This window comes from Heliangelus exortis, chromosome 8 (assembly GCF_036169615.1).
Source record: "Heliangelus exortis chromosome 8, bHelExo1.hap1, whole genome shotgun sequence".
NCBI classification, from domain to species: Eukaryota; Metazoa; Chordata; class Aves; order Apodiformes; family Trochilidae; genus Heliangelus; species Heliangelus exortis.
In genome coordinates, this window is record NC_092429.1 from 28,509,741 (window position 1) to 28,536,404 (window position 26,664).

General features: G+C 41.1%; 1 protein-coding gene across 1 annotated transcript in view; it reads right to left on the bottom strand.

Moving 5' to 3' along the window:
- The window catches only part of HMCN1 (hemicentin 1), a 198,571-nt gene that overhangs the window by 164,880 nt on the left and 7,027 nt on the right, over window positions 1-26,664 (bottom strand). The window contains exons 2-4 of the mRNA XM_071751315.1: window positions 15,277-15,395; window positions 1,788-1,923; window positions 1,110-1,202 (exon numbers count right to left, since the gene is read on the bottom strand). Of these exons, the coding sequence (XP_071607416.1) occupies window positions 1,110-1,191 (82 nt within the window). The 5' untranslated portion in view covers window positions 1,192-1,202; window positions 1,788-1,923; window positions 15,277-15,395. The remainder of the gene's footprint in view (window positions 1-1,109; window positions 1,203-1,787; window positions 1,924-15,276; window positions 15,396-26,664) is intronic.

The following is a 26,664-nucleotide window of genomic DNA, read 5'->3' on the forward strand; positions in this document are numbered from 1 at the left end:
AGTTTCTCACTCAGGATCCACTCAGCAAAACTGCTGTACCACTGGTGTTGCACACAGCTTATGTATTGTCCTTTACTGGATCCCAAATATGCTCACACACAGCTTTTCTGCTGGGCAGCTCTACAAGTTACTTCCAGGATCTTTTCTTTTTGCAAATCATCCTGGAATTAAGGGCTTGCAGACCTCATTACACCTCAGTTACTCTCTATTATTTCAGGGTAATCAGCAGATGCAAAACTAATTTGCCCTGCAAATGGAGCATACACTGAAAATGGGGGTTTGATGGTGTAAAGCTCTAGCACATCCCATCTCCCTGATGCTGGACACCATACTTTTGTCACTCTGATGAATTTTAGGACTAAGTCATAGAAAAGCCCAGGAGCCCACCACTATAATGCCATTTTTCACATCCCTGGATGTTTTCAAGGCTTCCAAAAAGGCAGTTCACCAAAGTAAGAGGGCAATGGCAAAGCACACAGCTCGACTTTAAGGTTTTAAGTTAAAGGATATGAATGGTGCTCGTTTCACCGGAGCAGCCACAAGGTGGAGATCTTTACAATAGCTCAGGCATGGTTGCTGTAAACACAGGCACCTGGGGCTGCAAACCATCCCACCTGCAATATTATTTCTCCTCTTGGAGAAATAATATCCTTCATAATAAGCATAAGAAGCAGCCTACAAATTGGTAACAAAAAATAGGCAGCTACTACGAGCTGACTATAAAGTGCCATAAAATATGTGTAATACACAAGAGGTATTATTTATGCTACAAATCCCAGGAACCTTGCTCTTCAGCACCATCACAGCCCTAGAAGCAATCTCCTCTCTCTTTCAAGCACAACTTCCTGGTCCTCATTAATAAACTCCCCACATCTGGTGCTATTTAGCACACCTGGCAGTTGCTGGTCAAACACTTAGAGTTACCAAATGTCTTTATGTTTTAAAAGTAGTTCCAGATTTCACATTTAGCTGATCATACAAGAATCAAAACTTTCAGAAATGAAAAAGGAGACAAAACCACTCATCCTCTCCCTCACCCAGCTAAGACAAAAAATGCAAAAAAGAGTAATCACTGAATTTTAAAACATGTTAACATTTGTATCTCTTACTTGTTTCTTGCTTACAACTGATAAATATCATGGGACAAAAATGCAGCCACTCCTTCTCCAAGGCACAGTCCTTCCAGATCATCTTGAAGGCACCTGCAGCAGAAAGCAACAGAGAATGTTCATTTCTATTCATTGACTTTTATTTCTCTAGCAGATAAATCAAAGGCTGTAATGTCCATTTTTAAATCAAGCCAAATATGCTCATACACAGTGGTTTTAAGATTATACTTTCAAGTTTAAAATCTTGTGCTACAACTTCAGTAATCCATGCTTAATTGACAGAAAATCTTTTGTGCTGCTTAAAGCCATTACCTTGCTGTAATGCTGAGTATTATGATAAGAAGAACTACAAGGAACAGTTACTCAGCTTATTACAGAAGCTATTTTGGATTAAAACCTTGTGTTAGCTTAAGTGTTTTTCAACCTTATCAGAGAGTCTGATATCACTTATCAGACTCTCAGTAGAAGCTGCATTAGGTCTATATTCATAAATGCAAAATCTTCACCAACGTGCTGTGGGAAGCAAGTCCTATCTCATGATTTTTTTCCTACTAAGCAGGGAAGAAATCCATAAATTCTCCCTAGCTCCAGAGGGGCATGTTTTGCATCAGAACCCAAACATTGTGTAAAGCTGAAGTTAAGGCATAGCCTTGATGAAGTATTAAACGAGTGGCTGACCTGGAAACTTTGTGACATCTCTACAGAATCAGCTTGAAAGACACCGAAGATGTAAGCCAGAGGGAGCCAACGAGCAATCTGTTGCCTGGACAAAACCCATCCCAGAGGAAAAGGCTGTGTTCTGCCTCCTGACAGTCTGCAAAATAAGATGACACGTGTTGATGCTGTGTAATCCTTGGATTCTTGGGCTTTCTTGTGACTTCTGTACATCCTCTCCCATGCTGCTTGTGCTACAGACATGTGGTCTCCTGTGCTGAATGAAGTATTATTTTCTGGAATGCTGGGTGTATACATTTAATAAACCCAAGGCAAACCTCACTGCCCAAGAGCCTGCAACAGCAGCAAGGCACGTGTCTGCACACAAGGAATTCCCTTACCTACACCAGTTGATGTACAACACACTCTTGTGCTCCAGTGGATCTTCCTCCACATCTGTTTTCACACACACACACACCCCAGGTACTGAAATCAGAAATTGCTAAAGTCAGGAGCTTTAATATGTGCATGTTTCAGGGTTTATTTTAGTCCAAGGAGCAAAAGACAGAAGAAAAGGAAGGTTTCAAGAAAGATCACTAACAGAGCCAGCTTTGGAAAAATTAGTGAAAAAAGGAAAAAAAAAAAAAAGCCAAACAAAACATGCAGGAAGCCAAGTAAAAAATCCCAGTTAAGTATGAGCTGGTACCAAACTTAACTCTGGTCATTCAGTGGACAGATGAACTTCCTAAGTCTGCAGGTAACTTCTGCAATAATTTTTTTAAAGTTTATGCCAAAAATTGTAGGAAACAGACAAAAGAACTCAGAAAAAAATCCATAGGTTACCCTTGCATATTGCCAGATGCAGAATAACTGAACTGAAGGAATAATTCTTAAGGGTAGAGGATGAAAAGAATACTGCCAGGAGATCCATTCAAAAAAGAGCCTGTGCATGGATATGGATATGTTTATGCCCAAAACAGAAAGGGAAATCTGATTTCTTTCTGACTGATTATGAATATTAGCACAATATCCAAGCTTCAGCTTCACCCCTTTTGAAGTTCCTTTCAAAAATTCTACATACCCTGAACAAGACAAGTGTCACGTGTTGTGGAGACTGGATTAGATAGCAAGGCATGAACATACAACTCAAACCCTCAAACCTCTTCTCCAGGCTCAGCAGCCCCTGCTCCCTCAGCCTCTCCTCATCAGACCTCTTCTCTAGACCCCTCATCAGCTTGGTTGCCCTTCCCTGCACCCTCTCCAGCACCTCCATGTCCCAAAACTCCACAGAGTGCTCAAGGTGCAGCCTCACCAAGGCCATGTACAGGATCAGCTCCCTGGTCCTGCTGGTCACACTGTTTCTTATGCAGTGAATTTCTTATTTCTCTGTGAATTTATCAGGTGGAGCACAATGGGCACAGAGCAGCATTCCCTTTTCTGAAATATCTTTCATTCTCAGCAATAGAAAAAGTTATTCCAGGAATTACCTTAGAGATTTCCACTGCAAGAGTTAAACCACCTGGCAAGAGCAATGGTCTGCCATCTGACTTAAGCATCCTGGGGTTGAATATTAAGTATGAATAATTAACAACCATACAGCTTTCCTCTTTATCACCCAGATATCTCCATTATGCAACACAAACCTAAATAAATCTGCAAACAGTGACTCATACCCATCTACTGTGTGCTAAACCCAGTGGTATGTAGCCTCATAGTTCAAACTTTAATAATTCCATTCAGAGCCATCTTTTGTTCCTCTCCTTTGTCAGTCAACCCAGTTTAATACCCACAGAGGCTGTTAAATCTATAAAGCTTCTGATTTTTGTGCAGCTGATCTTGTCACAAAAGCTTATTACACAACCTAGCAGTTCTTTTCATGGTCCACACCAATCCAGAGCAGACACACTGCTGCTCTGTGAAAGGGGGAGCATCTTCATGAAGATTATTTTCTTTGCAAAGCATTAGCATGTGATTTGCTGCTCATCTTATCAATTCACATGGACATGTTTTTGTTAAGGACAGATCCAAACAGTGATCCAGCACTCCAAACTGAAGTGACCACTTTAATAAAAGCTTATTTTCTAAAGCATTTCCTAGGACAGGGTAGAAGATAGCAGCTCAAAATCAATATTGCTGCATCCTGGGCTCAGTCCTAGATCCTGGGTAAGATAAATTCTTCACTGTGAGGGATGTAAGAAACTGGTTGCCCATGTAAGGTGTGGCTGCCCCATCTCTGGAAGTTTTCAAAGCCAGGTTGGATGAGGCTTGGAGCAACCTGGCTTAGTTGAAGGTGTCCCTACCCCATGGCAGGGGGTTGGACTGGATGGTCTTCAGTGTCCTTTCCAAGCCAAAGCATTTGGTGATTCTGTGATCCTTTTTTAAGCCCCTTTGTGACTCAGGTTCTTTACAGCTCTGCTGAGGATGATAAAGGCAAACTGAAATTTTTATTAGAATTTTCAAAGTACCTCAAAAAAAAAAAAAAAAAAAAAAAAAAAAGGTCTTAAATCTCCAAGCAAACTGCAATGAAGCAGCTCAGCAATGAGTTCCCAGGTAACACATTCCCCTGAACTGAACCCAAGGCATGGAGAGAAGTAGAAAATCCTGGGTTTGTTCGGCCTCATCTAAGGGGAGATGTCTACAATCAGCCTCATGGGAAAGTGTAGAGAAGATAAAACCAGACTTTAAAACCAGACTTCCTTGGATGTGCATAGGGATAATGCAAGAGGCAACAGACAGAAGTTGGAACATGGGAAATTCCAGTCACATGCAACCAAAATCCTTTCCAAAATGAAGGGGGTCAAAAATGTCCAGAGTGCCTGAAATTGTCATTACTGGAGATAATCAGACCTAAATTGGATGATGCCTGAAGTAAGCAGAAGTAATTGAATCTTCTCTTCTGGCCTCCAGAGGCCCCTTCCAGTCTAAGTTATTTTGTGATTCAATGGCAACTACTCAGCAAAATTATATCAATTATATCAGCAATCCAGGATGGTTTTGGAATACATAGATGATAACTTCCTCCTCCAAATGGTAGAGGAACCAAGAAGAAAAGGTGCTGTGCTGGACCTTGTTCTGACCAACAGGGAAGGGCTGGTGACACACTCCTGGAAGTCACAGAAGACAATGGCAAAGGTTGGAAGGAAGAACTCCTAATTTTAAGTGAAGATCAGGTTTGTGACCATCTGAAGAACCTTCAAGTGTTCAAGTCCATGGGACCCAATGGGATACACCCACAGGTACTGGAGGGAACTGGCCTAAGCCCAACCCTGAATATAAAGTTAAGTGGGAATCCAGACTTTTTTTCAAACCACTCAAATGAAAGCCAGAGGCCCAAGGATGCTCATACTCTGATGATCTCCTAGTACAGTACTAAGCTTTGTGAGCTGGGGCATTTGGTGGTGTAACATTGGAATTATGATCATTTCTGCAAGAAGTCCCAACTCACCCACTTTCACTAAATGAATTTTTGGTGTTATTTGCTAGTAGAGGTGTTTTGATTACCTTTTGGACCTGGTTAAACAATAATGAACACAAAGACTCATGTCATTAAACACAAGGGAAGACAGATTTGTTCATTTGCTTGGATCAAGGTGCACTGAACATTCTATTTCATAACACTTTCACTGCTTTCAGATTACATTTGTATTAAAATAGTCTCCATTGTCTCTCTCTTCCCAGAACTTTTATCTATTATAGAACTTGTTTCATTTAAAGATCTCAAAGTACCTTTTGCTCATGAAGCCAATGAAAAAAAAAAAAAAAAAAGCAAAAAAAAAAGCAGCCAAAGAACTTGCCAAAGTCACAATCTGTATCTCATTGCTAATACAACTTGGTACCTCCAATTCCCTGCTCCTCAGCCCACTCCTCTTACACAGGTACTGGCCTCAACAGTCAGGAAAAACTTTTGGATTGGTGTGCAAGGGGAATAAGAGGCAACCTTTGCAAAGCTTGCAAGGGGTCATGTAGCTTTCCAGGCTGCAGTCTCACCCAATGTTAATGTCATTCCTCCAGCAGAGCAGATTTGCTTCTGCAGGGCTCCCCCAGGAGTGGTTTTTGCCTTCTCCTCATATGTAGGAGGAACAATTCCCAGAACTGTCCCTGGGGATGTATCCTTTCACAGCCTCCCTGGGTCATGCTGACTGCTAAGGACAAAACTTACTGAGCATCTTTTTACAACAGTCAAGTTTGCTCTGCACTGAAAAATGTTGCATGTTCTTGAAATATTGTAAAGCAGTAAATAGCTTCTTGCTTGAGCAAATAGAAGAGAAACTCAGTAAAATCCAAATGCTTGGGTAAACAAAGAACCCATCACTGGCCACTAATAAAGACAGATTATCTGCACTTCTATAGGCAAAGCTGCATTATGAGAATCAAGGAAGAGAAAAAACTGGAAATATTCCCCAAAGTTGACCAATTCTGAATTTAACCTTTAATTTTTGTGTTAAAAATAGAGAATACTGTCTAAGGTCCAAAGGAGGGCAACCAGGCTGGTGAAAGGACTCAAGCACAGATCCTATGAGGAGGGCTGAGGGAGCTGGGGGTGTTGAGGCTGGAGAAGAGGAGGCTCAGGGGAGACCTCATCACTCTCTCCAACTCCCTGAAAGGAGGTTGGAGCCAGGGGGGGGTTGGGCTCTTTTCCCAGGCAACTCTCAGCAAGACAAGAGGGCACAACAGGTCTCAAGTTGTGCCAGGGGAGGTTTAGGTTGGACATGAGAAAGAATTTCTTTCTGGAGAGGGTGCTCAGCCATTGGAATGGGCTGCCCAGGGAAGGGGTGGATTCTCCATCCCTGGAGATATTTCAAAAGAGCCTGGATGTGGCACTCAGTGCCATGGGCTGGGAACTGCAGTGGGAGTGGATCAAGGGTTGGACTTGATGAGCTCTGAGGTCCCTTCCAACCCAGCCCATTCTATGATTCTAATGAAAAAGTGCACTCACACTACTGGGAGGAAACCAGGAGGAAATGTGGCTGCTGTGATCCCAGTTCTCCCTCCAGTGAGAAGGTGTTAGCAGGAGAGAATACAGGCTGTGAAGACAAGGAACCAAATCAGCCCTCAGTGCTATTAGAAAGCCTCTTTCTTTTAGCTAGAACTAGCTAAATCCCACCATCCCTCCCCCAGTCCCTATGCCCAGTGATGAACTTGCCCCATTAAACAAGTCAGAAATATCTTCCTGACCCCACCTAGGGTGAGTTTAGAAGCAGAAGAATACAAAACTCTTTATTCCTTCCCAGCTAACTGCAAAGTAAGTTTAAGAATTGTTTCCTGCCATGTAGAAAAGAATATTCTGGCAGCCCATCTGCCTGTGTGCTGGTGCAGAGCCTGCAGGGCCATTGTTTTGCAGGTCAGTGTGTTTGTGTACATAAATATTAATGCATTAAAGGCCAAACAGGAACTGAACTGGCTGGGAACTGCTCCTTCATGACATCCCCAAGGAAGCAGGGAACGAAACATTCAGCAACTGTGCAAAAAGTGCTGAGAAACAAACACCACTATCTTCTATTGTGTCTATCTTCTGTGTGAAATAACTCTGAGAAACTAAACAAGTCTGTTTATGGTGCTCTCAAGTGGGACTTGCTGTTGTTTTTGTTGTTTTGTTCTAAACTCTACCTTGATTTAAGTAACAGGAACAAGCCCAAAAGTTATTCTGCTTGAGGAATTTACGAAGGAAATTTGCCTTTCAAGATTCAGGAAATTCAGTGGTACAATTTAGGCTTTTTTTAGGAAATATTTTTAAAAGTAACTCTATATGCCTTTATTATTGGAGAAGAAACCTAAGTCTTCCCACACTTTTCTTAAGGAGCAGAACCTGCCTATCAACAGGCAGCATTTATAGGGGAAGCTTTGTTCTTTGAAAAGCAATAAAGTATTGCCCTGCAATATGTGTTGAGTTCACCTCCTCTCCTGGCTGCCCCCATTTTCACCAGCTGTGTACCATCAGAAACATTTTACATAATTGGTCATACTTCTGCACTGAAAATGAGCTATAGTTGTATTACATGTCCTTTCAGCTCACCCCCTGATAAAGAAAGGGCATCAAAAAAAGAAAGCTTGCTTTGCATGACTTAGCAGTGGTTTGTATGTATCAAAATGTTTAATCTATCACATGTGCACCCATATGGAACTCTTATGTCTGAGTTGCTTGCACTTTGCCTTCTCCCCTTGCATCCCTTCCTCATTCCTCCTGCTGTCCACACCAGCCCTGGAGGGATGGATGGATGGGCACCAGTGGCTGGGGAAGGCAGGCAAAAGGAGAGCCTCTCCCTCAAGCCATTTCAGTGTTAGAGAAGGAGATAAATTCTGTTTACATTCCTGTTCCCTGGGCAGATCATGAGATTATTTAGATGATGTCTGGACTGTGCTTTGAACGTTTAGAAGAACCACATAATGGGAAGTATTATGATGAATAGTCTCCCTTTTCTTTCAATACCCTGATTCCCAAACACATACAGGCAGCCAAAGTACAAAGTTGAGTATGCCAGCAATGCTGATGTAAATCCCTGGCACCTCACATCAAAATGCTCTTTCATGTGAAATGAAGACCTCTTCTTCTGGGAGCATTAGTGGAAACAAAAGAGGGGGAATCAAAGAGTCAAAGGAAAAACAGAAAATGGGAAGAGACCATTGGAACAAATTGGAATGAGTTAACCTCTCTGCTCAACTCTATCCAAAAGGGAGCTCAGGAGAAACATTCTCTGCTCAGCTGCTATCATGTTAGCCACAGTACATCCCAGCAGGCCTTAACCAACCCCATGATAAGTTTGATTTCCATCATCCACTGCATGCAGTTGCTACAGCATTAAAAGGTTCTGTGGCTTGCCCTTGTATAGCTCTGCTGGAGTAACCTGGGAGAAATCACCTTTCTATGCATTCCTCACACACAGAAATGGAGAAAATACAGCTTAGATCCTGAGTCTTGTGATATTTAAGGCTGATTTGATGGTAAACCAGCTTGAAAAGTCAAATTAAAAGGTTTTATAGAAACATCATGTACTTCAGTTATGAACATTGGCTTAGAAGTGGACTTGCTCTTCATTCTTAAATAAGATATTACAATAAAATACCTCACTTATTATTGGTTTTAATTCAATGTCCTGAATTCTACACCCACTACCATACAAAACCCCTTTGACCTGAGTGTAGCACTCTTTCCAATTACAGCCAGCTGACTTACACACTATGGAGGCTGGAGCCATGACAGCACTTTCACTTAGCTCAAACATCCACCCATTTTGCAAAGTCAACGAAGTGCTGACAGTCCTCAGTTTGAGCCTAGTGCTATGGTTGTTCTCCTGTATCCCAGAAAAAAAAAGGGGAAATTTGCTTTGAAATGGACCTCCCTGCTCACCCAGTTCACTCTTCTTTTGCCACAAACACTATTTCTATATAATTATTGCATCATCCCTTTAATCATGCATCAAGTTCTCTCCCTCCTCCTAGCAGGAAATCTTCAGAGAGCCTCATTACTCCATTTAGAAGCCTCCATCCAATTTCCAGCTTCTGCTTGGACAATTCCTATCCCTTTGAACCTCTGTCAACATCTGCCTTCAGCTTTAGAGCTTTGCTTCTGCTGGTACCATCTCCAGCTGTAGTCAGGATTGATCCCATGTGCCCCTCCAAATCCCTGGAAAAGCCCCAAAGGGCTGAGCAGCTCCCTCAAAAAGAACCACAACATAAACCCAGCAGCTCTAGAGAAGAAACCAAAGAAAAGCAGGAAAAAACCCCAATATCTGAGGCTTTCTCATGGGTACCTGGGACATGTTGGTGCCACAGATAACAAATGACATGGGGACTGAGTGGGACCCACCTGACCTTGGTGTTTTGTTACTATTAATATTAATAATATTAATATTAATGTTATAATAATACAACCCCCCAAGTATTTTCTCCCTTTTCTTGCAGGTTTATGCCAGGTATAAGGAAACTTCACTGCTGCTGCTGCCACCAGTGCTTGGGAAGAGGAACCTGCAGGGCAGACAATCCTGTTGGTACTCCAGAAAATGTCACCAGAACTGCAACTTCAGTTATGTCCCCAAAATAGTATGACACGTCCTAGCTGTAACTTGGTAACCTTTTGGCAGCTTCTTGTGACTGAAGGTAAAAAAGAGTTACACTGCTATTAGTCCTGACTATGTTCATCTATGTGCTGAGAGGGGAGTGTATTTTCCCACATATTTGAAGAGAATACTCCCACAGAATTTAAAAAAAAAAAAAAAAAAAAAAATCACACCTTTTCTTTTCTTTTTAAAATCCACAATAAAACCAGAACGTATTAAGCAGAAATGAGCCTACCAGCAACTCATGAATAATTTGGATTCTTCCATTGGAGACCAGCCAGTTACCCTTGGACAAAAATTCTGTTTACTTTGTAGTGAATGTGAGAGACACACAGTCTGCCAGAAGCTGTTACAACAGTAAAAACACAGCCAGAGGCTGTCACAGATGGGGAAATCACAGCGAAAGTTAATTTGTTAGCTTCAAGAACAAAGATTAAAATAGTATCTCTTTGGTTAAAAAGTTATTTACTTTATCATACCAGAGACTTGAGTTTACATGAAAGCTATTCTAGTTCAAAGGCAAATTTCAGATACTTCTTCAATAATTAGCTTGTTCTTAAAACTGCATTAGGTTTTCAAGAAAACTTCTCTCCTTGCTGTTCCCAGTTTGACTCTGAGATGAATATTTTGTCCTTTTGCATCTTCCACAAAGCCTCAGCCAGGATGGATGCATTAGGAGTTCAGATGCCAGTGTCCTTGCACAAGGCACCCCCTAAAATCTGAGTGTCTTGGGGGATGTCATCATGCTCATTCTTCTGGCTCTTTGGCAGTTTGAGTCTATGGTGAGTCCTACAGAAATTATGGAATTCTAGAAATCCCAGAAAACACCTATTTTCAGCATCCAACAGCCTGAATGCTGAGGCCTGATTAAGAAGCTAAGCTCACTCTAGAGAAAAAGGAGGGTAGTATATAGCCCTTAGAGCTCCTACATTTTTATACTATAGGTTTAGATTTCTTCATAGAATCCTAGAATCCTAGGGGTTGGAAGGGACCTGGAAAGATCATCTAGTCCAACCCCCCCTGCCAGAGCAGGGCCCCCTAGAGTACATCCCCTAGGAACGTGTCCAGGTGGGTTTTGAATGTCTCCAGTGAAGGAGACTCCACAACCCCCCTGGGCAGCCTGTTCCAGGGCTCCGTCACCCTTACAGTAAAAAAATTTTTTCTGATATTCAACTTGAACCTCCTATGCTCCAATTTACACCCATTACCCCTTGTCCTATCACTGGTCACCACTGAGAAAAGCCTAACTCCATCTCCCTGACACTCACCCCTTACATATTTGAAAACATTGATGAGGTCACCCCTCAGTCTCCTTTTCTCCAAACTAAAGAGACCCAGCTCCCTCAGCCTTTCCTCATAAGGGAGATGTTCCACTCCCTTAATCATCTCAGTAGCTCTGCGCTGGACTCTTTCAAGCACTTCCCTGTCCTTCTTGAACTGAGGGGCCCAGAACTGGACACAATACTCCAGGTGTGGCCTCACCAATGCAGAATAGAGGGGGAGGAGAACCTCTCTTGACCTACTAACCACCCCCTTTCTAATGCACCCCAGGATGCCATTGGCCTTCTTGGCCACAAGGGCACATTGCTGGCTCATGGGCATCTTCTTGTCTACCAGGACCCCCAGGTCTCTTTCACCTACACTGCTCTCCAGCAGCTCAGCCCCCAACCTATACTGGGACATCGTGTTGTTCTTCCCCAAATTTCTTCCTTTCTCATCTTCAAAAAAAGGTGACTGCATTTTTCAATACCTCTGTGTACAGAGTTTGTATTCCACCTTTCCTGGTAAGGCTTAATGTAAACCAGAAGTTCAACACTAGTGTGCTTTCTCATGTCCATTTACATTCCTAATTCATTTCTGTCTTTTATAAGCAACTTTCCTCTTCTCTCACAAGCTAAACAAAGGCTTATGATCCACAGATGTCTGCTGTCTCAAACCAGCCACATGCCCCCCAGCTGTCATAACTCCTTTCTGTCTCTGATGTATTTCCCCATTGTCTCTCTCACTCCTTTAAAGCATGTTTTCTAGGCTTTGTTTTTTTGCTTTATCCTTAAGAGCAAGAACATATTTGAGTCTTTTCCTGAGCCAGATCCAAGAACTGGTGACCTGATAACCTTGTAAGGATAGTAAAAACAGGAGACAAAAATCACCTCAAAGAAACACTTGAGCATATCTGGCCTTGTCAGAAACAGGAAATACCAGGAGTCTTATGTAAAATATTTCTAACCTAAATTTGTGAACCCAAGGGGCTGGAATGGCTTAAACATGGTTGAGATAAACATCCAGACTTTCTGATGATCATCCAAACTCTTTGAGGATCTGGAAGTTTTGAAGTTGACCCATCAGCACTACCTTGAGTACATCCTGGCAGCAGGCTGCACCTTGAAGGCTGCAGTGATAAGGCTGTGCTTTTCAGCAGCCAAGTGCAAAAGCATTAATTAGTGCACGTTGGTAGGAAGCTGTGCAACAAGTGATGCTGCAGAGATTGCCAAATGGCTCAGGAGAAAAAAAAAAAAATCAATAAATATCAGAGTTTAGAAATACTATCAGAAGAAGAGTATCGTGATTATGCACTGTCCCAGAAAATGCAGGATTTTTAAGACAGATTTAAAATGAGAATTAAATAAATTAACATAAAATGAAGACAGATTTTGAGCATCTGCTTATAAACATTTTTAAATAAAAGGGGAAAATTTAGGTGTAGAAATCCTCCCCCTCCCTGACCCCTAAAGGAGGCTGAAAATGACCATAGAGGCAGAGAAGAAGCTCAGAACGCAGCAATAACCCATGCCAGGGGTTCAACCAGGCTAGGACATGAGTAACCCTTACTAAAGCTGCTTTTCAAGAGCTCCTGAAAACAGGGCCATTCAGGAAATTAACATTTAAAGCAGATTACTAAAATCTCTATTCAGAAGCCAAGTCACTGTAATTTGACTCAGGAAGTTAAGCCATCTATATATCAAATTATGGCCAGTTTAATTCTGACTATGATTAAGTAGGCAGAGGCTTAATGCAGTTTTACTAATCCATGTTAAAATCACATTTTTAGTTAATTTAGCTTATTGCTTGAGTGCTCCTGCAAAGACACATCCTACATCTCACCAGTACCAGTTGGCCAAAAGAAAGGAGGCCTTGCATTTACGTGGTCTTTATCTGTTTTATAAAATCTTAACTTTTAAATCTCTTCAGCATAGCATGTTAAAAAAGCAAAGAAACCTTTTAGGCATCAACAGGCAAAAATATGTTGTTTTTTTTTTAAATTGCTCAAAATCAGTAAAAGGGAAGGTGTTTTTACATCTGGCTGATACACACAGCTGACTGAAGGACCTCTGCAGACAGCTGAGGCTTCAGGGCAGAGTGGTGAGTTGGGGGTACATCCAATGGCCCAGTTATCATCTGTAACAAGAAGGTGAAAGAAAATTCCATCTCCTGCTCCTTGCACAGATTCTTACTGGAAAAAAAAAAAAAGAGCCTGAATCTCCATTCAGTCTGAGCAAACAATTTACATGTACTTGGGGTTTTTTATCTTTAGAGGTCAAAATTCTAGGCACATAAAACTCAAGTCTTCCTCAGGATAGCTCTATTAGCAAGGGATTACACCACTTCCCCTGAGATCCTGTTCCTCTCTTCCAGCAGCAGCCCTCATAAACCCCAGGTATCTCCACCACAGATATCCCAAGGGATGTGTTTATTCCCACTTCATGGACTCCATAGAGGGCCTTTTGTCTTCATTCAATACCATTTAAAGGCCCAAACTGTCAAACCTGAATCAAAATTGCTCAGCTCCTGGAGCACCTCTTGCCAGCTAATGCTTTTAATGAGTTAAAAGCAATCAGCAGGCTCTGCCTCATCAAAAACCCCAAGAACTGCATGTCTGACCAAACCTTTTGCCTGTTTTCCCCCTGTGTTAGGACTGTCACAGGCCCACACAATCTGGTTTCTAAGCAGTCTCTTACAAATGCTAAGTTGTGATGGAAAAGAGCAGAAAGAGTAGAAAATCTTCCATCAGTCATTTTCCCTGAGGCCTGTTTATTTTCATCACAATATCAAACTTGCAAAACCAGATTGTTTGGCTCAGCCAGACAGGTATTCTGAGGAACAGGAAATCCCCCTTTCCCTTGCTTACTCACACATTCCTTGGATTAGACAAACACAACAGGACTTTCTTGAATATATTTATGTAACAAATACATTTATGTGTTGTACAGAAGCACCTCACACCTCAACAAGCAGAATGGGGGTTGTGTAAATCCATGGTACACTGTAAAGCCACTTACATTCCTTTTTTTTAAAAAAAAAAAGAGATATTCACTTAGATCTAAGTCATCTCAGCCTTAGAACAGTCTTCTTAATCAGTAAATGATGCTACCCAGCCTTTGTTAGGGTGACACTTTGGCTCAATCCATGTAGATGTATTTCTTTTCCAACACAACCCATCAATTCCATTTTGATGGAATTGCAAATACAGCAGACAAATTTTAAAATCATTTTATGTGCTGAGATCTCTTCTAGAGGGATTTTCAAAGGCAGATGAGTTTAGCTCAATGGAAGAGGAGTTTCAAATGCCAGAGAGTGTGCTCATATTTGGTGTTTCTCCTTTCATCTACCTGGTTTCAAATAATGTCTTTACCAGGTTATGTATGCAGGACCTCACTGATAAGAACAGTTTCAAATGTACTCTCACTGCCAGAGGAAAAAGATAAATTGATGGAATATCTGAACAGCCTCCTGCACAGCTACTGGGCACAACTGGTTATGCATGTAACTGTTGCAAAGTCAAGATATTATCTAGTGCAGAGCAGCCACCTTCTCTGGAGCTGCTTAAATGTGCCCTGAGCCAGCCAGGGGCACACACACAACACATGACACTGCCCCACAGCTGTGTGATCATAAATTTGATACACAGACTCAAGTTGGCTTTTCATTTCTGGTATAAAAGAAACTGAATTAGCAACTTTTTTGTCCCCACCAATCAAACCTGATGTGCCCTGCAATTACAACTGACAAGGAGATAAAAAAAAAAAAAAAAAATCACAGTGACCAAAGCCCAGAAGCCAGTGCTTTGCTACTTTTAAAGCATTTAGTGGATTTAAAGTATTTAGTTAAACATTTGCCTACTGCTGGATAACCCTGGAAGTCTGCTAAACACTGGCTTAGGGAAAATACCTCTAAAGCCTGAGGAAGGCAGCCTTGTGGCCCTTCACAAGGTTGCTCTGAGGAGATGGCTGTGCCTGTGTCTCTTGCTCTCAGCAAGATCAAGTCTCTTCCACCACAGCTGCTCACCAAAAGCAGTGCAACAACCCCAGTTACTATACCTTCTAGGTACTGCAATGTTTTTTGCTTTTCACCTGCTCCTGACATTTTGAAGATATCATCTTAATTTTCATTGAAATAAAACATTGTAGCCTCATAGCTGAAGACCTAAGCATGAAAATAACATAAAGAGCTACAGGACTTACATTCCTGTTGACTTAGCAACCATATCTTGTCAGCCATCAATAATGGGTGCAGATATTCCTTCTCCTCCATGTAGGGAATAAACACAAGGTGATTTCTGAGTTAGGGGTTGTGACTGCACCTGCAAGAAGACATTTTCCTCTGGTCATAATTTTCTTCAAAAAGGGAAGAGTCACAAGAGAGAGTAGATGTGTTACTGATAAATGGCTTGAGCCAATCTAAATTCTGTAATGCAAAAAAGGCATGTTCCCCAATTCCTGCCCCAGTTCAGTATCTGCTAATTAACTGAGAAAAAAGTATAAATTGTTTTCCAGTCAGATCAACTCCCTCATCTGACTGGCAATTAAGTCACATCACTGTTAGTGCTGCTGACTCAAGGAGGGGCATGAATACCAATTTGAGAGAGAGCAAACCAGATCTATAAAGACAATGATAACACTGTGTGCTCAGTGCATCCCAGAAAGTGACTTATTTTCCTTGAACTTTGCTTCAACAGTTCAGAAAGGAATGCTTGGTCTCTCTCCCCCAAAGAATAACCCAGAAAAAAGGGACACAGCTTACTGAATACCAGCATTAATGTTTGAGATATTCTAGATGCCATTTGGAGAAACAGAGTCAGGGAGTCTCTGGAAATCAGGAACTAAGTGTGACAAGGACTAGATAGCAAAGTGGGAGGAAAAGTCTTTGACCACTGGTACTGAAGAGTTAGAAACACACAGTATGCCAGGAAAGAAAAACATCTGAAGCTGGGCCCAGCAAAGGAAGAGCCTGCTGAGCAGAAAAGTTGAGTCCATGCAAGAGGGCACCTCACCCCTCCCACACAGCCTGATTTACTCACTTGAGAACAAGATAATACCAGTTGAAAGCAGCCTTTGCTGCTATGATGGGCTGAAATGAGCCACTCAAGCCACCAAAGCTTATTTTATATTCTATACAATTGTATTCTATTTGTATTCTCCACAGCAGCCCAGATTTCAGAACAATGCAAGCACTGCCCTGCATCCTTAGGAAATAAGTTAATGGTAGCTCCCAGCATATTCAGTGAATATTTTTGACATCACTGTGAAGTCTGCTTTCTGCAACTTGGGGAAAAAAAAATTAGGTATAACACAGAATAGGAAAAAACAAAGGAAACCATAACTACACATAAACAGTCCAAGCTTCCTCCTCCTTCCTTGGCACAGGGCTTTGTTTTTCCCCTCACACCTATTCAGATGTTGAGAGGCCAGGAAGTCAGCTGTTAATCACCTGAATTCCCAGGGACCTGAGGGTGAAGTAACTCCCTGCACATCTCTGCAGCAGGAGCAGTAAACACCCTTTTTTTAAATCTGAGTTTCACAAAATGCAAAAGATCAGATGAGGAGAGCCTGAAGAGGTCCAGATCCAGTCCTGCTGGTTTCAGTAGCTAATATCCCACTGATTTCACTGGAGAAAGACTGGATTCCAAACACAGTTTTATCTTCTCCTTGCATGAGGAATGGTTCAGCTCTGCCAAAGCATTCTGTTCCTCAGCAGAAACAGGGAAAGACCCTGTGGGCAGAACAGAATGAAGAAAACAGAAATCCTTTGGAGGCTGGAGGGGAGGATGGAAAGGGGAAGAAAAATATGGAAAAAATAGGAAAAAAAATTGATTTCAGGTAATAAATAGTCAGTAAGGAAGGAGTCCAGGATATTATCCTTGCAGCCATGACCACATCAGGTGTGATTTGCAGCATACATTTGACTGACTATGGTTATTCCTATCCTTTATTTTTGTTACCTCTGCACACATTAAATTAATAAGAAAATAAATACATTTATTTTTAAAATTGCTAGCATGGTTCAAAACACTAGTAACAGGAAACAACAAAAGCATGAGATGTTTGTAAATATGGAACAAACCAGGCTCTCTATTGGAAAATATTTCAAGGCCTCTCAAGGCTGGCATGTGTAACACTTGTCCTTCTTCTACCCTAGGCACAAAACATCAACAAACACTTTTACAGAAGCAGATGATTGAAATAAATGACAGAAAACCCTACAGGCCCCCTGGGATTCCATTTGGGAGTTTGAAGCTTGCAGGTGAGCAGCTTTGTTGGGGGCACAGATTCAAGTGTACAAACCCAGTACACCAACACAGAATCAGAATTGTTTTGGTTAGAAAAGACCTTTAAGATCATCAGGTCCAACTTTTAAGCCACCAATGCCAAAGCCACCACTAACATGGCACCTCAGACACATTTGTGTGCAAGACTGGTAGGTATGTGACAGAGGTAATGGGTGAAACATTATATTTCACTTTCTGACAAGACTCCATACAGCTCTAATGCCATATATCCACCTCCAGGATGTGAGATCACAAGATAAGCAGAAATGTTGTCAGCCTTGTTTTACAGAAAGGGAATTATGGCAAAGAGAGACAAGTCCAGAGTCACCCACAAAGTCTGTGGCAGAGATGGGAAAGGGGCAGAGTTATATTTTCTTCAGATCACATAACTGAAAAATCCCAGGTGCTTTCCTAAATGAAAATCATATTTTCATAGTGATGAGTCTAAGCTGCAGTGCTCAAATTGTGACCAAAGCTCTGGATGCCTGGCATCTGGGGCATTCAAAACATCAGCTCAGAATGATTGACTCTAAAGGAAGAGGGCAGCCACCACATAGCTCCAGGATTTCAGTTTTTTAAGTGGTTCTGACAGCACCTGCTTGAACTTGCTTGATCCCCTTTGTGCCACCATGACCTCCAAGAGACACAAGCTCTGCAAAGGAATGATAGCAACAACAATGATGCTTGTGACCTGCTCATAAGAGCATCAAAAAGTCTGTGAACTCCCAGGCTTCCTTCTCCTGCTTGCTTTCTCCTCCTCTGCTCACTCCTCTTCTGAGCAATCCCAGTCCCATAACAGCCTGGACACAGCACTAATTTCAGCCCTGATGAGTTTCTAGGTTCAGGAGAACAGGGAGGTAATTCCACCACCCCAGTCACTACAAGATTATCCAGAAGAGGGAGTGCACAGCATGCAGAGCCATAAAGCTGTGTTTTGCTGTGCTGTGTCCTTGCTGCAGAGCACAGAGATTCTGAAAAGGTCCAGCCAGTTTTTAGATTCTCCCACATGCCTGGTGATGCATACAGCTCAGTGAAATCCTTACTGCACAGCTCATCCAACTATATAGAAATATTCCAGAATGCAAATCCAGAGTTAATTGCTCAGGCTTATTCAAGAGTGAAGTTTAAAAATTCTCCTTCTGTGAACAGCAGAGTTTTTCCAAGCAGAACTTCCACTTAGCTTATCTGGTTTTGTAACTACAGACCAAACCAGTACCTACACAGTGCTGTAGGTGCCCTTGAAAATTTAAAATGCAGTTGACCACAAGAAAAAAGCCACAGGCAACCACCATGTACAGCAATTAACCAGTCAGACCTAGATTATGAAGAGAAAGCAAGAAATGGGCAGGTATGTTACAGCAAGTTTATAAAGAAAAGAATTCTGATAAAGTTTTTATGGTTTTCCTCACTTCTACTCTGAGTCATACCCTATCCCTCTCTCACAGCTCACAGTGTTCAATATCCTACTGAATTGTCTTCTTTTTATATCAGATTACATCTCTGACCTTCTTTGGACATTTTTTCCATTTTGCTTATCTTCATCCTTTAGTTAAGAAAAAAAAACCTACAAGACTTAGTATAACTAGTAATAACAGGATTCTTTAACTTACTATTACCTGGTTTTATGTGCTTTCCTTCTTTAACCTTTCTCCATTTTTTTTTTTTTTAATCTTTTACAGATTACCAAGACCCAGTATTCTGCTGACTTTCATTATTCATTAAAAATAAAGTTCAAGTTGATTGTAGCTACAACTGACAAAGAGATGTTGTTGTTATGGCTTTGAGAATAAATTACTTACACTGCAGTGCAATGAGTAAAATTTTGAAAAAAAAAATAAAAATTGAAAGAGAGACTTCCTGCCTGTGATGAATTACTAACCAGTTCTACAAGTGGGTTAAAAAAAAACAACAAAACACTGCTGTAATTTGAATTGCCAGTACAATGCACTTCCTTATCTTGCTCAACTTAATAAAAATAAAAAAATAAAATCTATACCATAGCAGAACCCAGTGCAAGCTTTGCTACAGGAACTTCCCATGAGGAGAAAGTCCCTACTTGTTGACCAAGTATAGGAAGAACATCTCCTTGTTACACAAACCAGCCTGTCTATGTTAAATTTAGGAGCTGAAGCACTCTGTATAATCATTACAGTCTCCTGAGCTACTCAAAGCATCTTTTTAAAAAGAAATATTAATACCTTATGCTGGCAGAGTAGCCATCAACTGATAATGAAGTATTCATGAGTCCTGGGCCCCTGATTTTGACCAGCAAGAAGATACTAACACTGACAGACTATAATTTATTTTTTTTTTTCAAAATTGTCAAGTAAAATTGATGCTTCAGAAGAGACTCATAGCTTATCTGAGGTCTTACAGGTTGTTTGAAAAAAGACCCCAGTGTACATTTCTTTCCCTTTACACTCTCCAAAAAACCAGCACAGAAAGGTTAAACCAAGATAAGGGAAAAGATAAAATCAACAGAAATTCCCATTGTATGGCTGTTTGCACAAGCCCTATCTCACCTGTTTGAAAAGATCACAAACATCAGACGTGCCAGTGTTCTTGGAGAGGGTTAAGGGGCTCTTGAGGGTTGTTTTTTTTTTTGTTTGGGTGTTTTTAGAAGGCCTGAAGCCTTATGAGCTGACTGCAGGAACTCCATAAAAAACCCCAAAGCAACAATAGCAACAAAACCCATCTCCCCTCCTACATCCCTGTTCTTTGGATTTGTAAAGCCTGGGGTAGCTTTTTTTCCATTTTCTTAAGAATATCAGATAATTTGCCAGAATGTCACAAGCTGACAGTGAAGCAGATCTGTGCCTTATCTGCAAAGCTGAGGCACCAAAGCAAAACTCAGCAAGTACCATTTCAATTCTCAGAGAAATTTTGTTATTCCAGTTCTGCAGGAGCTCTTTGATTTTGCAGAAGTTCTTCTCTCTTTGGAAATGTACCCAAACTCTCAGCTTAATACTAACACATCTGTGGGACAGCAGCACAGGGAGCCCATGAGAAGGAGAAAAAACTTTTTTGCCTCCCCAGTAATGCCTAAGAGTGCATTTCAGCTGCAAAGGAGCAGTTTATAGACAAGAGTCAACATTCTTCCAGGAGGGAAAACCAAAGTAACCACCATGAATTTAAAGGAGACAAGACAGAAATGGGTAAAGCTGCCAAAAGAGCAGCTCACAGGGAAAAACTTGAAGCTTCTCTGACAACTTTAGAGTACTGTACAAAGCAAATGTTTATCCAAGAAGTTTGAGAAAGAAGTAAGAGGAAAAGGCATGGCCAAAGAGATGAAGGGAAGTTACTATGCAGGCTCCTTCAAGTACAAGTGAAGATAGCAGGAAGCACTGCAAACCCTGGCAGGTTAAATATCAAACACAAAACAAACAAACAAAAAAACCATTAAGCCAGGCCAAAATAAATTTTTTACAGAACAGACTGTAAAAGTCAAAGAAGAGGTTGATGAACAAAAACAAAACTGAACTGTGACCTGACATTAGGATCAGATTGTGTTCATCCAAGAGGCTGGTGAGATTCTGAGGGAATCAGTGATGTGACTGACAGGTTACTGACTACAGCATGTAGCATCTCTCCTGAGATGCTTGGATTGACTGCAACAAGTTGACAGAGTGAGGAAAAAAAAACAAACTTGTTCAACAAAAGATCAGTGTTGCAACATTCAGGATGTTGAGAGCACCTGGATCCCTTGATAGTCACCCCGTGGCTATGTGTAAATGGTTTTAATAGCACAGAATCAAAATGCACTATAAATTTATCTGCTACAGTATGTATTTCATCTGTTATTTTGGAAAAAAATAAAAAAGGTGGAAATGAAAATACTGAGGAAGTTACTCTGGACATTTGAAAAAATAATATAAAAAGAGAGACTAATTAAACACACAAACCTTTGTCATGGGAGGAAGCCTTTGCCCTGCAAATCATTTTCTTGATGTCAGGTGACACTCCCTGTGCAAGGCAGGGCAATTTATGTGACCAAGGGTTTGCAGGATTAGGTCCAAACTTTTTTTTCCAGAGTCCTCATAAGTGTCCAAGATTATCTTAATTATTTTGCCCTTTGTAAAGTACCCAGTCAACTGAAATGCCCTCTGATAAATTCTTCTCTAGTCTGTCTATTACCTGCCCATTGGTTTTTAGCAATTTTCTTGCAGGCATAATGACTGGAACAGGGACCTAAGGTTTAATATGATTATTATAAGGTTTAATATGGCAATATAAGGTAACCTGGTTTCAAGAATACCACACAATAAACTCCTGATTTAAGCTTGGTTTTGGCTCATCATTACAAAGGATCAGAGTTTCTTTGCTGTCTCTCACTGAATTCAAGCAATTCCAGTATATAGCTATTTATCTTGAGCTGCTTAATATTCCAGTGTCAAATTACATCCTAAATGCAGAAATACAAGTTGCACAAAGCTTTGAATACAAATGTCAAATGACATATGACAAAAATACCTTTCTAGGGGGGGTGTTAACAAGGATTTACTACCCAATGTTATTTGCATAACAGCTAAAAGCAGCAGCAGCAGCTAAAAGAAGGGTCCATCTGCAAAAAAGGCTTTTCCTCTGTAAAAACCAATCCCTTTCCTAACACTGAAAACGTCATATATTTTGTCTTTCTGCCTTATGTGACTCCTACACTTGTCCTGAATAACGTGTTATGCCTTTTGTAAAAGTAAATTTTTAATCAACTGCAGTCTTAGTGCCCTCCTTTAGAGCATTCAAAGTACAACCCAGGCTTGGTTTACATATTGATAGGTCACTCCAGAACAGCATCAGTGAGCCATGGAAGTGTTTCCATCTGAAACTTAGCCAAAGGCATATGCTGCCAGCAGTGGATTATATTGAAAAACATCCTGAGCATGCATGGTAACTACCTTTTCTAGCTGAGTTTGGTCCATAATCCCCTCTGGGACCTCTATCTCTCTGTTGCAGTTAAATCTGGCTGTGCCTCACATGATTTCCTCTGGATCCAGGCTGAATTCAGTCACTGTTTCTCTGCAGAGGTCTTTCAGGTGTGCCTGAACACAGACTTCTTGCCCAAGAGTTTTCTGCAGTTAATGTACTTACAGTCAACAGGCATTTGGAGGCTGTTATCAAGTGAGCTACATGCCTGGGGAAAGGAGTAAAGAAGGCAGAGATTTGTCCTTTGGAAAGGTGATTTTTCCCATAATCAGGAGGATATGTAAAAACTGCCCCTCCTCTTCATGTTTTGTTTTCAGTTTGATCAAGTTTGGCCCTCTTGGAAGTGTCAGATCTGTTCCTAAACTTGTGAACACTCATACTCCCTTTGAAATATTTACATCAGAAAACAGCACAACTTTTGGTCATATTGCCCCAAAAATGTGTAAAATTAACATGCAGTTACATTTATGCAGCCTTGGACTTGTCTCCCACCCAGGACACAGCTCTGTGTGCAGAGCTTTCTGCAAAGAGCTGGGCTAAACCACTCCCTTTTCTGCACAGCCCACTGGATGGGGCCTCTCCAATAATGGACAACGTGTTGTGTCCTTGCTGTTAACCTGAACTTGCTAAAACAGGATTTCATCTGCAGCCTCTTGAGCAAATACATCACTGTCTTCAAAAAAAAAGTGAAAAGGAATCTGAGGTTACAGAGGTATCAGTCAGCCAGACTTTAATCTCTTGAAAAGTCTCCACAAATATGAAAAAAGAAGACAGTTTAATTAAAAAAAAAAAAAAGAAGGCAAGTTATGTCAAAATAATACATTTCCTTTTTTGGAGGGGACAAGTGGGTGGTAGATAAGGCCCTTTCCCACAGGACATTCTCTGAAGGAACTATTGCTGCCAAATCACAGGTGTGCAACTTGCAGAACAAATTTCATCTCCAAATGCAGCCACAAGTCCAGGATTTATTCTCAAATCTGAAGGATATAATTTAGGGTGAGTCTAGAAGTTGTATTTTAATGTAATGACTGAGATAAGGAGAACCTTTGCTTATAAAATTTGTGAAGCACTTGAAGGCACTTTGGACAACAGGATCAGAACTCAAAAGCTGTCTTGACAAATTGAAAAGTAGGAAACAAAGCAAATAAACAGGGCCCTAAAGAGAGGATCTCATCTACCCTCTGACCCACAGGACCAGTTCTGTCAACACAATTCAAGCTGTTTGTCACACTTGTTCTTAAAATCCCCCAGTGGTCTTCCACATGTTCTCTAAGTGTTTTGTTTTGTTTTTCCCAAGGCTTTACTGCTAGAAAAACTTTCTCAAAAAAAAAAACCCAACTCAAATCTCCCTTTATGTAATTAGAGCCTTTTTTTGTCTTGTCCACTGTGGACAGGCAGGACAGACTGATTTTCTTTCTGTCTGCAGCAGCCTTTCAAAGTCTGACAGATTTACATTCCCCCATCCTTCACCCTTTCAGTTGTTTTAAACTGAAAGAATCAGGGTTGGTTTAAGATTTCCCTAAGAAATCTCTCCAGATCTCTGACCACTCTCACTGCTTCCCTCCCAATCAACCCTTTCAACCCAAGTCCCAATCAAACCAAAGTCATTCCTGAAGTAGAGCACCCAAAGCTGTACCCACCTCTCCAGTCAAGGTCTTACTAATGCTGAGCAGAGCAGATACAATACTACTACTACTACTCCAATACTACTACTACTTTTCTAATAATGCTCCTTATTCCCACCCTCATACAAAATTTACCATTTTAACCACAGTGTTGTTAATTAGCACTCAGTTTGTGATTCCCTCTACCAGCCTCAATTCCTTTGCTGCAGAATTTCCTCAATGCATGTGATCAAACTAAATGATTTCTCATAATCAAACTAATAGCTGAGGGCTCTGAAGTCAGAGGTCACATTTTACCAGGGGAAAGCCAAGTGACACAGGTAGTTAGAAGCCTCATTGGTGGCATAGATCTGATGTGCTACAGGACTGGCAAATACTGCTACTTGTGGGTACCAGTAGACAGAGAGTTTTGCTGTTTCCCAAAAGCAGATTAATTATTGCAACATGGAGTTGATTTGCTAAAACAAAGACAGTGAAACCCCCCTAAGATGCACACTCCTAGCACCTTCCTCTATTTCCTTCAAACACCTGCATAAAACTGACCAATCCTGATCTTTTTTGCATCTAAGTAACACCCTGCTTGCCAAGGAATTTGACTCAATCAGTACGTGTCATCTTGATGCAGTCAACAGCCTCTCCCCTCCCATTTTTCAGCCAGTGTCTCCTTTGATCCCAGCCTTGGCAAAACAGCTACATCACCTGGGTCAAGTAAGGTAATGTCAGTCTTTACCTCTCTTACCTTGCTGGTGTTTCCAAAGGCATTGTTTGGGAGGCTCCCTACACTACACTGCCTGAGAAGTTTCCTCCCTTTGCCCAGGCCTCCAACATACAAAAGAATGAACAAGATGCATTTTTCTCCTTTGTTTTATCTTCCTTTCCTGCACTTCCATTCTTTTTTTTCCCCCCTCTAGTCTTCTCTTTCATTCTTCCTTCTTATACTTGCAAATACCCACCATGTATGTACTATATATCATCTATAAGCCCAGATGCTAAAGAATCAGTTATTCAGACATATTCCACGAGCCACAGCAAGTGAGCATCCCATTTCTGATTTTCAGTGATGTCAAAAAGTTAATGCTTTAAAAGCCCCCAGGCATTCTTGGCATGGACTCTAATCCCATTACAGATGGGATTTCTAGTCAATTAGAAATAAACAAGCACAGAAAACTGCACAGCACCCCCACCCCTAAGCCCAAGTCACGCCATCCCCTCCCACTATTCCTGCTAAAAACCCTGCATAGATTATTAAAGACACTTTGCAAATGTGACCACACACGTTTTGGATCCTCAACAGGAAGATGATGGATATAAACAGATGCATTTCCCTATTAACCTGGTGTTATGGTCCAACCTTTGGAGGTAAAAGAGGAATTGAGTTGCTGTCAGCTTGAGGTGAGGAATAATTTGTCTGTGAAAGCACTAAAAGGAATGGGAATGCTACCAGTGCAGGAAAGGGAAGGCTGAAATAAGGTCAGGCTGCCAGTAATCCCCCACTGAGTAGAGGCAGCTCTAATGCATGCTAAGTCACTAATGACTTAGGAAATGGAAAACCATGCTAAAGCATCCATGTCCATTTGAACTCTCTCCAGTTGCCAAAGAGGAGCAATATAAATCACAGGAAGAGCTTCAGCAGGTTTGTCAGCTGAAAGCTTTCCCCCAGGAAAGCAGGCTGCCAAGCACTTCCAAATACATTTTGGTAACAAAGAAGATTTGAGAAAAAACAACTACATTCCCATTTCTATTGAAGTGTTTCTTGCCCTCAAATATAATGAAAGTGTCAATTTACCATTTCTTCACCTCCCCTTCCTTTCCCAAAAAAACTTTTCCAACTGTCTTCTCAAATCCATAGAAGTAATGATGTCAAAAGGAAAACCATGAAAGGAAAACATGTAAGACACCTAAACATCACCTTGTGAGGCTCTTAAATCTTCTATCTTAAGATTATTCAAGCAGGGACTCCAGGTGAAATGAGGCAACTTGAAAGTTGTTTAACCTGTCCCTAGGAAATACTGTAATCTAGATTTGTAAATAAATAAAAAAAAAAATTGAATGAAACAATTTCCTGATTTGAAAACCATAGATAAAATCCCCATATTAGTGCTACCTGTTTCACTGTAACTGTAATGGCATCCAGGGTAAAAGTGCTGCATTTTCAGCAAATAAGACTTCAATAATCTAAATGAGGGTTTTTTTATGAATGTCACGAGGCATTTTGGGAAACAGTTTTACTACAGAATGATTTTAGTACACCAAACAGTAGTGTACATCCCTTGCTCTTCATACCATCTCCCAAAATAGTTCCTGATGGGATGGTAACTCCAAGCCCTACAATGCCCCAGGAAACAGACACAGAGAAAATAGCAGTGCTTTTTATTGATTTAGAGCAGCACCAGCAATGACAGCTGGAAATGCTCCATCTGGCAGCCAGGGACACAAAAAGCCAATCTCCAATAATTTTTCTTGACCCTTTTGCATAAACAGAGCAGATAGAATCATAGAACCATCAAGGTTGGAAAAGACCTCTAAGATCAAGTCCTATTGTTCATCCTACAACCCCTAACCACTAAACCATCCACTGTAGCATCTCATCCACCCATCTTTTGAACACTTTCAGGGATGGTGCCTCCATCACCTCCTTAAGCAGCCTGTTCCAATGTTTCAACACTCCTTCTGTGAAGAAATCTTTTCAAATATGCAACCTGAACCCCCTGTGGCAGAGCTTTACCCCATTTCCTCTGGTCACTAGGGAAAAATAAGCC